Source organism: Myxine glutinosa, chromosome 1 (assembly GCF_964187855.1).
Source record: "Myxine glutinosa chromosome 1, kmMyxGlut1.1, whole genome shotgun sequence".
NCBI lineage: Eukaryota > Metazoa > Chordata > Myxini > Myxiniformes > Myxinidae > Myxine > Myxine glutinosa.
This window is the reverse complement of record NC_136261.1, coordinates 13,005,685-13,018,512: the sequence shown is the minus strand read 5'-3', so window position 1 is coordinate 13,018,512 and position 12,828 is coordinate 13,005,685. Positions and strand designations below refer to the sequence as shown.

General features: G+C 44.9%; 1 protein-coding gene across 3 annotated transcripts in view; it reads right to left on the bottom strand.

Annotated features, from left to right (window-relative positions):
- LOC144893293 (nucleolar complex protein 2 homolog) overlaps positions 1-12,828 on the bottom strand; it is a 224,249-nt gene that overhangs the window by 159,890 nt on the left and 51,531 nt on the right. For all 3 annotated transcript variants that reach the window (XM_078783470.1, XM_078783437.1, XM_078783525.1), the window contains exons 6-14: positions 11,590-11,680; positions 10,078-10,156; positions 9,759-9,869; positions 8,697-8,810; positions 5,302-5,490; positions 4,798-4,937; positions 2,884-2,995; positions 2,591-2,704; positions 2,194-2,295 (exon numbers count right to left, since the gene is read on the bottom strand). In XM_078783470.1, coding sequence (XP_078639596.1) covers positions 2,194-2,295; positions 2,591-2,704; positions 2,884-2,995; positions 4,798-4,937; positions 5,302-5,490; positions 8,697-8,810; positions 9,759-9,869; positions 10,078-10,156; positions 11,590-11,680 — 1,052 coding nt within the window. The remainder of the gene's footprint in view (positions 1-2,193; positions 2,296-2,590; positions 2,705-2,883; positions 2,996-4,797; positions 4,938-5,301; positions 5,491-8,696; positions 8,811-9,758; positions 9,870-10,077; positions 10,157-11,589; positions 11,681-12,828) is intronic.

Here is a 12,828-nt window from a genome sequence, read left to right as displayed (position 1 = left end):
AGCAATGTGGACCTTTGTGTAAAACAGTGGTAGCCATATTGGATTTTCTCACTATTTCTCACTATGGCTGGCATCCACCGATTTCAACGAATCAGTAACATGCTTCCCCAATGGCCTAGCATTACTTATGTGGGCATTACCACCAAAATGGACCTATTTCATCATTCACAATTTGTGTTATCAAGAACATTAAGTTTTTGTACTGTGGTTATTTAAGGAGTGGCGGCCATCTTGGATTTTTCCACCATTTTGAATTTGACTGCCATATTGAAATCAATTGTTTTTGAACTCCTTGGTATTGAAATTATGGGTACTAGGGCATGCCCGTACTATATCTATATCTAAAATTATATCCCCCCCCTCTATTTACATGAAATGGTTTGGTCCAAAGCGAACGGCTTGCGAGTACGGTGACAATCCCCCCCCTCTATTTACATGAAATGGTTTGGTCCAAAGCGAACGGCTTGCGGAGTTTGGTAAAGAAATCGCCATAGCGTGCCCAAACGCGCAGGAAAGCGAAAGAATCGCAAATTTAAGGAAATGCCCGTACTTCCGTAAGGAAGAGAAAAAAAATGAAAAGGAAAAACATTCCAAACCGCGAGGGAAAACAACACGGCACGTCGACACAACAACGTGTCCTGTGATTGGCCGTACGTGGCTGCCAGTAGCTGCCCCCAAAAAAAAGCTTTCACCGTCCGGCGACTGAATTTAAGGGGAAAAATAAAACGCTCTTCGCTTAAAACAACGCCCTTCGCTCTGACTGAATTGGGACAATGTTTTTATGTTTTTAATTGAATTACTATCCGTAATGGCGCACGCTCTCACGGGAGCTCCGGAAGGTCGTATATCGCAGTTACGATGAATCGCAAATTAGTTTTTATTAGTTTTAAAACATAGTTTAACGCCAACATAGCGCCAACATAGTTTGCAGACGTGAAATAAATGAATACGCTCTCAAATGTGCCGTCCGAGGCAGAGTCTGTTCGCCACGTTCGGCACACGTGATAGCTCGCTGCTCTCTGATTGGTTGAATCGTTTTTTGGACATAGCTCGGTAACTGCTTGTCCGATTAATTTCAAACCTTGAAAAGGCACATCCTCGGGTCCCCAGCAATATACCTGGCAAGTTTCAAGTATATCGGACCGGTAGTTGTCGAGAAACAGCGGTCACAGACAAACATACATACAAACATACAAACATACAAACATACACACAGAGATTGCTGGAATTATAGATAGATTTATCATTAATTTGGACCTCATACTGTGTTCAGAATACTAGTTTTAATGGAATTTATATATTTTGGCGGCCATCTTGGATTTGACACCCTTAATCCGTTTAAAAAAATTAACAACCTATTTTTTCGAACATGTGACACCCCAAAGACAAGGAATCAAGTGGAATTTTGCTTTTAACAAAAAAAAAACACGAAATGACATAACAGCCTACACTACACAGATGTGGGTGTGGTCCGGCGACTGTCCAAACAATGGGTGCACATTTCAAAAATCGACCCCCACCAACAACTATCGGGTAACACCTTTGCACGTTGGTTGTACCCTCCAACGCAAGTCGGGGGCCAAACCTTCCTCGTTCTTCCCTAATGGGGGCAGCACGGTCACGGTCAGAGTGCCGAACAGTCCCCATGGACCGGCCCTCCCTCTCTTTCTATGTAGCTCTGTCATGGCCCTGACTTTGTGAAGGTGGGGGTACACCATGCTGGAAGTGGGGGATCTGTGGGTCACTTCTGTGAGATCGATTGGCTGTCTCCATGCTGCGGGCTTGTTCGAGATAACTGTCCTGGGCTATACAACAGCAACAACAACAACAGCAATGCGAAGCTCTTGTAGTCACATGTAAAATACATAAATATCAACCAGGCAAAGGACATGCCACCCATTGTGACGGTGTTGCACCCCAACACGAGCCCTGCATGAAGCAGGTGCGAACACAGATGAGCAGAAACCACATTTGATGAAAGCTACCGGTTTGGATTCCGTCCTGGACAAGGAAACCCGGAGGTGTTTCTTCGGGTGATGCAGTAGTGGATAGAGGGCTCGACCCTCAAACAACATAGCATTGACTTTTGGAACGTCATGGAGTCGGTTACATCGAGGCAGACTTTAATCCCGGTGTAGACAAGTGTTTGACAAACGGACAATACAAGTAGACACGAAAGAAGGGTGGGACTACCTGTATTGTGATGGGCAGGATGAGTTCGGTGAAGGAGATTGAGTACGCGTGAGGAATCAGAGACTCCATGATGAGATCATACAATTGATCGAGCAGTCCATCCTTGATGAAGGACAAGACATAAAACATTTAATGCACAATAATCGAGAATACGTTCATCCTTAAATAAATTAATTAAATACACGATCCTAATGTACATGCGGACCGGCCTTGACGCGTACACCGAGCCATTTACTTTGGTTACAAAAGGGGATCAACATCACTTTCCTGGTTCTCAATAAGCAAACAAACAACTAAAACAAAGCAAATCACTCAGATTATCAAATCGGACCCGACCTCATGGATACGTCCTCCAATAAACAGCAGCGTGAGAATGCCGAGGTACACAAAATCTCACCCGGAAGGCTTTCTCCTGAAGGTTCGCCTTGGATAGCTTGAGAGTGACGGAGAAGTTGATGGGCCGAACAGAGACGCGACTCGGACGCCTGTTAAAATCCGTATCCTCAAAAACCTATGGGTACAGGGGAAGGGTAACGGGTGTGTGCACATGGTGCCCAAAATGGCCTTCATCACTCAGTCCTCAAAGTAATAGAGTTGAATTATAAAGGCAATTAAAATAATGGGGTATCGGACCGCTGGAAAAGAGATGGAGACAACTCAGATACACAGGAGATGAGGATTATGGGATACCTCCATGAGGAAGGGTAGAGTTGGAATGAAGATCCCGGTACTTGAAGTGAGCAGGTTTAGGGCACGGACACAGTGGAAGCGCAGTGGGTAGTACCGGGCCGTGGGTATGAGCCTACGACACACACAAATGGATGTCCAAGTGGAGGCACACAGACGTGTGCATCAAAAGCAGCATGGATATTGACGTCGTAGTCAGACAAGCCAATGGGAATCGATAAAAAGGAAACAAAATAATTATTGCATTAGCACAATACGATTTAAAATCCCCAAAAATGGAGGAAAAGTATCAATTTCGTATTTTAATGAAACCATCGCTAGGCAGGCCTATTTGATAACCTTTTGGTGTCGTACTCCTGCTTGGGTAATGGAGAAATACCAATAACAAGTAAAGTTAAGGTGGGGGTTAGGGTTATTATCCTAAGGTGGGGGTTAAGTTAAGGTGGGGGTTAGGTTAAGGTTATATTATTAGGTTAGTAAAGTTAAGGTGGTTATCCATTAGCTTCTCTTATTCCTATCGTTTTATATTCCCTCTATTTCTCCTTTGCCCCCCATTCTTGATTCTGCATGGACTAAGGCTCATTGGAGTTGATTTTTTTTTCTTTTAATACGAGACGAGCCGTTAATTTTGGGGGAAGTAACTTCCCAGAGCATTCAAGGTGCACAAATGGAATCTGGAAAGAAATCTATACCCCACCGCTCCACGGAGTGCCAACATATCGTTGTACGTCCATGCTCCATCCTTCTTCACCGAAATGCTGAGCGTCGAGAAAGGAAGCAGCACACGGCATTTTAAAATTATTTGAGAGAACTCGACCGGGGGCTAAATTGAAACATAACCATTGACGCTGCTGATCTCCACTCCACATCCTTCATCTGCTTATTGTCCTCTTCTCTTTCCCTGTCCACCTGCCCTGACGTATCATGCCTTTATTTCCATTCTTTGCGGTACATCATCTGTCTCTTCCCTCATTGGTGTGTTGGCCTCATCCTTCATTCATTCAGCTCTTTCGGGAGTCCAAATCTCAGAAAATAAAGCTGAAAATGGAAAGGTCGTCCACGTCCGCTTAGTATTCAGACTTATACCGTATGCTAAACATGATGAAAACAGCGAAAAGAAAATACAAAAAAAATAAAATAATAATAATAATAATAATACGGTTTTAGGCGACCTTGACCTTTTTACCTCAAAAACAATCGGCTTCTAGATTTGGGTTGGTGACCCAATATGCTAATTCTTAAAATTTCAGGTCATGTGGATGAAAATTTACTATTTCATATGACGCTGACCATTTGACCAAATTATTAATTTGTCTTTTCCACATTCCCATAAAGCTTCGATGAACATTTGATGACAAAGGCTCAAATGGTAAAAAACAAGTTATGGACTGGACAGACACAGACACAAGGACACACACACACACACACACACACACACACACACACACACACACACACACACACACACACACACACACACACACACACACAGGCAGGATGTCAATGTCAACACTACACACACAAACACACACACACACACACACACACACACATACAAACACAGGCAGGGACACACACACAAACACAGACACACACACAAAGACACACACACACACACACACACACACACACACACACACACACACACACACACACACACACACACAAACACAGGCAGGGACACACACACAAACACAGAGACACACACAAACACACACACAAACACACAAAGACACACAAAGCCACACACACACACACACACACAAAACCCTGTCACCGCTGAGTGGGGGAAGGCCTAATAACGTCAGACGTCAGTGGGATGAAGTGATTGATACAATTTAAATGCCAAAATGAACATTCACAGACACACAGGCCACAATCATGGCTCCCATCCCCCAAACCCAACAGTTTCCTTACCTTACCGTGCCACAGATCACTTGCACCAGAGGGTACACGAGAGGTTGCAGTGCCACCTGTTCGTACAGAGCGCTGAGGACACGGCTCCAGAGTTCCAAACAATGTATGAACTGCCAGTTGTACACCGCCTGGAGATTTTCCTGTACACAGGTGATCCACGATCAGTCACACTGTGCTCTCACTACGACCCTATGCCTCACATTTACCTGCATACAAGATTACCAAGTTTACGTACTCACACGATATAGAATTGGAGGACAGGTGGACTTAACCATTTATTGATCACTCACTTGTTCAATGAAACAGCTACCTGGATGAAAGGTAGTTTGTGTATGGTACTTTATTAGCTATCGCTGTCCCATAACTGCCAGGCAGTGTTTCACCAAGGGGTGAAATTTCCATGTCATGTGCTACTCCAGCCAGATAAAGGACATTGGGTCACCTGATACATGGCGACAGATAAAGGGAGAACGTCGTTAATGGGTGTGTGCACGCACACCTTACCCGTTTGCGCACGACGGTGGCGTTGCGCAGGTGGATGGCGAGCTGGCGGATGTAGAGAAACGCGTGTGGGTACGCAGCGTTGGGGTTCAACCCACAAACCTCAGCGAATGAGCGCTGCATGAAGCCAATGACGGGCATAGAATCTGGGGAGGTGAACTTGACATTCCGCACGTATCCCAAGTACATGATCTGGGGGCAGAACGAGGATAGAGGAGTTATGATCACCATCAAGCTCTTCAGTACAAGTTGATAACTAATCATAATAATGTCAACAACAGTGTACAACAAGGCCTTCATTGTAACTGCCAAATAGTGCAGCTCCCTGCTCTGGCCTGGTGCTTCCCCCTCTTATCACCCTGGTGATGGTGGATTCCAACAATCTGAAATATTTGAATCTTTTAGCATGAGGCCAGGGTCTTCTTCTGGGCCAATGCAGGAAGGTTGGTGACCCCTTTGTCTCTTACTCTCAACTTATCTAAGACTGGATCAATCAACCAATTCTTCATTCCATCCATCCCCAGCTGTCAAGTAACACGTACTCTTGCCGAAACCAAAGACAGTTACTCCCCCCTCTACCCCAACCGCATATCCAAGCTTGAAGTGCACTCGCCATTGCTTCACCCCACTTTACCTCATATTTGTCAACTTGTGGGGCCTCGTACTCTTGCCTAGAAACCTTAAAAGCTGCTGCCTAATCACAACACCATGGGTTCTACAAAACCCACTCGTGACCTTTTCTATAATTGTTGACCTCCTACCTCCTAAATTTTCCTTCGCGTTACTCTTTCTCATACTTTTGTGCAAATTTGATCAGCTGATTCCCTCCATCCTGCTGTCAGTCTGTTAACACCTGCTAAATAAATAAATAAATAAACATCCTCCAGTGCGTGGAAGGTCGGAAGAGGGTCAGGGAGTGGTATTCAGGATTGCAAAGCAGATAGCGAAAGAGAGGTGTGATGTGATGGGGGTGAGTTGCTTGAAGGATGAAGTGGGACAAATCGTTGTGGACCCAGATGGAATTAAAGGAAGATGGAAGAGATATATGGAAATGCTGTTGAATACAGAGAATGAATGGGACGGCAACATCGAAAGCAACCCAGTTTTAGGACCGGCAGAGAAGATAACCGAGAAGGAAGTTGAGGAAGCGATAAAAGCAATGAAGAGTGGCAAAGCGGGAGGGCCGACGGGAGTTGTGGGAGATATGTTGAAGGCAGCGGGAAGTTGGGGTGTGAAGAGAATGACAGATATCTGTAATCTGGCGGTGAAAGAAGGCCGCATTCCAGTGGTTTGGGAACTGAGTACCCTCGTCCCTCTATACAAGGGGAAGGGTGGCCCTCTGGACTGTGGCTCGTACCGAGCGATCAAGTTATTGGAGCATGGAATGAAGGTATTGGAAAGGGTGTTGGAGAGGAGGATAAGGAAGAAAGTGAAGATCGACGAAATGCAGTTTGGATTGATGCCAGGAAGAGGAACGACAGACGCGCTTTTTATTGTAAGGCAGTTGCAGGAGAAGTACATGGAGAAGAGGAAGAAGTTGTTTCTTAGGTTTGTTGATCTGGAGAAAGCATTCGATAGGGTTCCATGTGAAGTAGTGACATGGGCATTGAGGAAGTTAGGAGTGGAGGAATGGTTGATCAGAGTGGTGATGCAATGTACAAAAGAGCGCGCACAGCTGTAAGGACGAAGTACGGGAACAGTGGTGAGTTTGAGGTGAAGGTGGGAGTGCATCAGGGGTCGGTACTAAGTCCACTACTATTTGTAGCTGTGATGGAGGTGCTGGCTCAGAATGTAAAGGAGGGTTTGCCGTGGGAGTTGTTGTATGCAGATGATCTGGTGTTGATTGCAGAAAGTATGGATGGACTGAAGGAGAAGATGAGCAAGTGGAAGGAATGTATGGAGACAAAAGGTCTGAAGGTGAATATCGGAAAGTTGAAGGTGATGGCAAGTGGTAAAGCATGTGGTGAGGTGGAAAGAACTGGGAAGTGGCCGTGCGCTGTGTGCAGGAAGGGTGTCGGAGTGAACTCCATTCGATGTACAATGTGCGCTGAGTGGGTTCATCAAAAATGTAGTGGTTTGAGAGGGTCATTAACCAGTGTAGCAGCTACATTCAAGTGTAAGGTGTGCACAGAAGCAGCTGCAGATGGAGGAAATGTTGAGTTGGATCTTGGAGATGGCGTGTCATTAACCAGTGTAGCAGCTACATTCAAGTGTAAGGTGTGCACAGAAGCAGCTGCAGATGGAGGAAATGTTGAGTTGGATCTTGGAGATGGCGTGAAGCTGGAAGGTGTGAAAAAGTTTTGCTACCTAGGAGGCATGCTGAATGGAGAAGGTGGATCAGACTCGGCAACGGTTGCAAGAGTGAGATGTGCATGGAAGAAGTTTCGGTAACTGAGTGGCGTGCTGACGAGGAGGCGAGCGTCGTTGAAGCTGAAGGGAAAGGTGTATGCTGCATGTGTGAGAAGTGTTATGATTTATGGGAGCGAGACATGGGTAATGAACGTAGAGCAGCAGCGAAGGCTGGAAAGGGTGGAGACGCGAATGGTTCGGTAGATGTGTGGAGTATCGTTGAGAGAGAGGAAGACAAATGATGAATTGCGAAAGATGATGGGAATAGAGCCTGTGATGGATGCTGTGAAGAGAAACAGTTTGAGATGGTTTGATCATGTGTTGAGGAAGGATGAAAGTGACTGGTGGAGAAGAGTGATGGAAATGAATGAAGAAGGAAGTGGAGGACGGGGAAGACCGAGAAAGACTTGGCTAAAGGTGGTGGAAGAAGAAATGCGGGCAAGGGGGTTAACAAGGAGAGATGCAGAAAATATGGCAAAATGGAGTAGATTGTCATGGGGACCGCAAGGCTGACCCCCGCTCTTGCAGGGAAAATGGCCTTAAAATGCCTGTTGTTGTTGTTGTTTCTCCAGTGCGTGGCTTGGCCAGGGTGCCGCCGTGCAGCACATGGAGACGGTGTTGGGAGTGAAAAGTGTACAATAATCGATCAATCAAAACATAAAAAATACCGTCATGTACTCACTATTGTGCCCAAATATCAACTTCCTAGCTCAAAGGATGGCTGAGATATCGTCTGGACAAACAAGAAAAAAACAAGAAACCGGAGTGAAAACAGAGTACTCCCTTTCAGCGCGCATCATCGCCGTGCCCCCTTCAGAGCCCGGCGATGACATCATGCGGCACCTGCAGATGGAATAGGAAAGGAGTGGTGTACAACTCCATTTTAGCTTTGGAAAGAAATCTAATTCGATGAACAATGGACCTGCTTTGTGGACCCGTTTTCTCTATACCTGGATCACCTCCAAAGGACCCGATAACACCCAAACTCAGGAGCAATGAGAAAGGTACTCTCTCTTAAGGCAAAGAAACTCGCACACACGAGGTGCTACCTTGATTATGGAAGCAAGGTGCAGGTCCTGTCGCTCCCGGCAGACTCTATTTAGCACCAGGAAGGCGACGACCCTCGCCGTGTCGGCACCTTCACTCCATACCCTCACCATGTGCTGAAAAATAAATAAAACCACATTGAACAAAACAGTCAACAGTATCAGAATTGCCCACAGGTGCGACAAGCCATGCTGATGCAATGGAGAGAAATACAACAAAAAATATTCAACCCCCTTCACCTCCCCCCACATGCACCATCCATACACAATTATCGTCCCCAAGATAAATTCGGTCCAACTAATAGGGTCTCGGCTACGATTAGTGATGAGACTCAAACACCTTACCTGGTTACTATTCACGGATCCACCTGCCCAAATTATTCAAAGATAAACTAAAGTGGAACATGAGTGCTCGTTGTGTTATTTAAACATGTTGTGTGCATGTTAATAAACAAATCAATGTCATTACCCGCATCACCAAAGGTAGACGGAGGTTGTGCTTCACCCCGTCTGTTTGCGAGCAGGATATCTCAAAAGGTTATGGACGGATTCAGACGAAACTTGGTGGACAGGTACGGTTTGGTGCGCGACAAGGACAAATTGATTTGATTTCAGCGAAGACCCGAATCCAGATCCAGATCCAACAAATTTTAGTGATTCTTCACCATCAAGTGATGGGGCTAAAAACAATATATAGGACGATATCTCAAAAAGTTACGGACGGATTAGGAAGAATCTTGGTGGACGAGTTGGGTAGGTGACAAGAACAAGCCGATTTGATAGTGTTCAGGTCCGGATCCAGATCCGGCCTATCAGTGGGATACTAAACGTAAACTGTTCAACCTGGCAGAGGTATGTGCTCTACCGAGTGCCGTTCTCGTTGTTTAAATGTTGCATTGTGCATTGTGTGAGATGCTCGTAAACTCCATTTAAAGTTTAAAATCCCCTTCCTTGTACGAAGCCATATGACACCCAGCGCAGGTATGAACATGGTGGATATTCACGATACCTTTTATCGGACTGTTGTTCCTCCCAAACCAACAATAGTTCCGCTTTCCAGCATACCTTCAGTAACTGCCGTGAAATCTTTGGGAAGCACAGGAAGTACGGCACGAGCTGGCGGATGTGTCGCAAGACGGCACAAACCACCGTGCCCTCCGACAGCGCCGCCAAGAGCTGAGGAGACCAGATCACGTGCTGATGAAATCTCGAAGCAAATAACGATAAAGCTCTTGCTTCAACTACGGACAAATCACCATTTACTGTCGTACATTCAAAACCAAGTGACGTCTCCACAAATTAGTAGAAAGCAATAAATCATTTTAGTGCTCGGAGAAACAGCAAATCAGGACTAACAGACTCTCTCCTCTGTGAATGGGCTCACCTGAAGCACATCACCCAGGTAGGTGCGAACGTCGTGCCGGACTCCTTTCCAACGCGTGGTGGACGAGGGTAGTACGAGCCTGCAGCAAATCAACAAATTGCAGGTAAGAGTTTAAATACTTTTATACAAATAATGTACTGTAAAACCCCGACATTCGTGGATTCGACATTCGCGGTTCATAAAATGTGAGATACTTAATACATTCACGGCCCTGTGCTTCATGTATTCGTGGTTTTTCATGGGATTTAAAAAAAAAATTCTCTTATGAATCATGAACTACCAGGAACCTTTCCATCCCCCTTTTCCCCATTGAAACAATGCCCCGACATTCGCGAATCTGCATTCATGGCATTTTTCAGGAACGTATCTCCCACAAATGCCGGGGTACTACAGTACAAGAATATTACAAATATTTTAGTGGAGGGTGCGGGAGCCGGGAGGGTCGGGGTGGGGAGGAATCCTGATGGGTGTGGGGTGTGAGGGGAACCCGGAAGGGTGTCGGGCAGCGGGGAGAGGAGGGGCGTGAAAGGGGGCGGAACAAGGGAGAAGCTGCGAGTGGGTGAGACGAGGCGGAAGCTGAGAGTGGGGAAGGTTCTGATAAGCATGTCAGTATTTGGAGTCAAAACAGAGAAAGATGAAGCCAAGGAGCTGAGGCATAGACGACTAGGTTGGACTTTAAAGGGGACACAAATTCAACACAACTTTGTGCGGTTTGGCACAGAAAATTGGATGAAAACCCAAAAAGAATGAAAATCAAACTGTAAAACACAACTTATCTCGAACAGAAAACACAACATAAGAGTAATTCTTTATAATTACCAATGGAACAGTAAATTGGATTTGAAAACCAGAGCTGTTCATACAATTCTTCCATGTTTAATGATACCATCTCTGTTCATGATAATCGTCCATCGTCTTATTTTAAGGGAAAAAATTGAAACAGATTTTGATTTTGTTAAAATCCCCATATCCATTGTAAGAGCAATCAATGGCACATGTTGGGGCGGTCATGACAATGTCACACCGATTCACAGTACACGTTGCATAATGGTACAACTCACTCTTTTGGATAGATGTCACAAACATTTCAGCAACAAGCACCCATGCCCCCTTCCCCCCACCTCCGGCTCCCCCCAAAAACTTTTTTTCTCTTTCTATAAACTAGTAATAGGTGTCCACAACCATCCTTGACCATGTCGTGGAACGTCGGATGAGGCCCTCACCTTTTCACCTTGATTCGCTTTTTAATTTATTTTCTTCATGAACAATAGACACGAAACTGTCAACAAAAGAGCGCCTACCCATGAAGAATTTTTTTAAACAAAGTTACATGCTGATTGGATGAAAAATGCAGCCGGCATTCCAAAAAGGCCGTTTTCTGCAGGCGTGGGTTGCAGGGTGTTTCACACATCAGGAATAAAGACCTCGACCTTGCTTCGCTCGGCCTCAGCCAAATTTAAAAAGTGCGTCAAAATGGATTCAAATGTTGTGGATTGCAAAGCCAAAACAAACTTGGTACGATGGCCTTCAGTCTTGAACCTCAGCAACGCATCAAGCGTGGGCTGGAAATCTCGCAGGCAGAAGAGAATGAGGGAGTTGAACACTGCGCAGGGAGAGAATATAAAAATATTCGGTTAAAGTTCAATTTGCTTCAAAATTAGAATAACAACATGAACTACTCACAGGAAAAATTGCTGTAAATTAATCCCTCCCCCGCCACCCCCAGTGATTCACAGGAAGGGCGATTCATCATCGTGTGTGCCGTCCATTGGATGGACGAGAAACTGGCGTCCCCCGTCTGCCATCATTAGTTGGTGGACGTTAAAGATCCCACGGTATACTTCGCCAAGAGAGGCGAGTCATCACCGGCACCATGAAAAAATTACTAATTCCACCTCTGACTTCCTGTGTTGGAGGGACGACCCGTCGGGGATTGTAACCCCAGCCCACAAACTGCTTCGGCAGAACCGACGTTCTGTATCGAGAATTTTACAAAGAATAAAACATGTAGAGTAGGTCGGTAACGCTTTGGATATAGTAAAGGTTAGCCTGTGTAATTACCATTATTAATTACTTGGCATTTTTTTTATTTCTCAGACGGATTTCATCAAAAAGGTAACAGGTTGAACTTCACAAACATTTTGTTCGATTCACCTGAACATTTGCCCGGGGTCATCTCCATCTGCTTCCTTGGGGTACCCTCAAGCAACATTTGGTTAGTTTTGGTTCAGTAGTTTTTGAAGTATATATAAACAAATAAATAAATAAACAAGAAATATGTCGTGCGTAGCACGATACTTGCTAAAATCCCTAAAATAAGTTGTTGGCCTATGATTACCTCAAAAATAATTGGTGGTTGAATTCAATGACCAGATATGCAAATCCTGTGAAATTTCAAGTCAATCAGATGAAAATTGAGGATTTTAGAAATTTGATAAAGTTGGTGATCTTTGGCCTATGTTGACCCCAAAAACAATAGGCTTCTTACATATGACCAACTCCATCATTTGGTGAAGTTTCGTGAAGATCGGTTGAAAATTGTGACCTGTAGGCGACTGACATACAGACAAACAGAGACAGAATCACGCACAAGACCAACCAATATCCTTGAAAAATCTTCGATTTCCGCAAGTAACAGACAAAAAATGTAAACAAGACCGATCGTCTAACAACGGCACAGCCTGCTGTAGAGATTTCGTACCAAACGGATCAAAATTAAGTTATACTTGTCGATTAATGACGTCATATTGG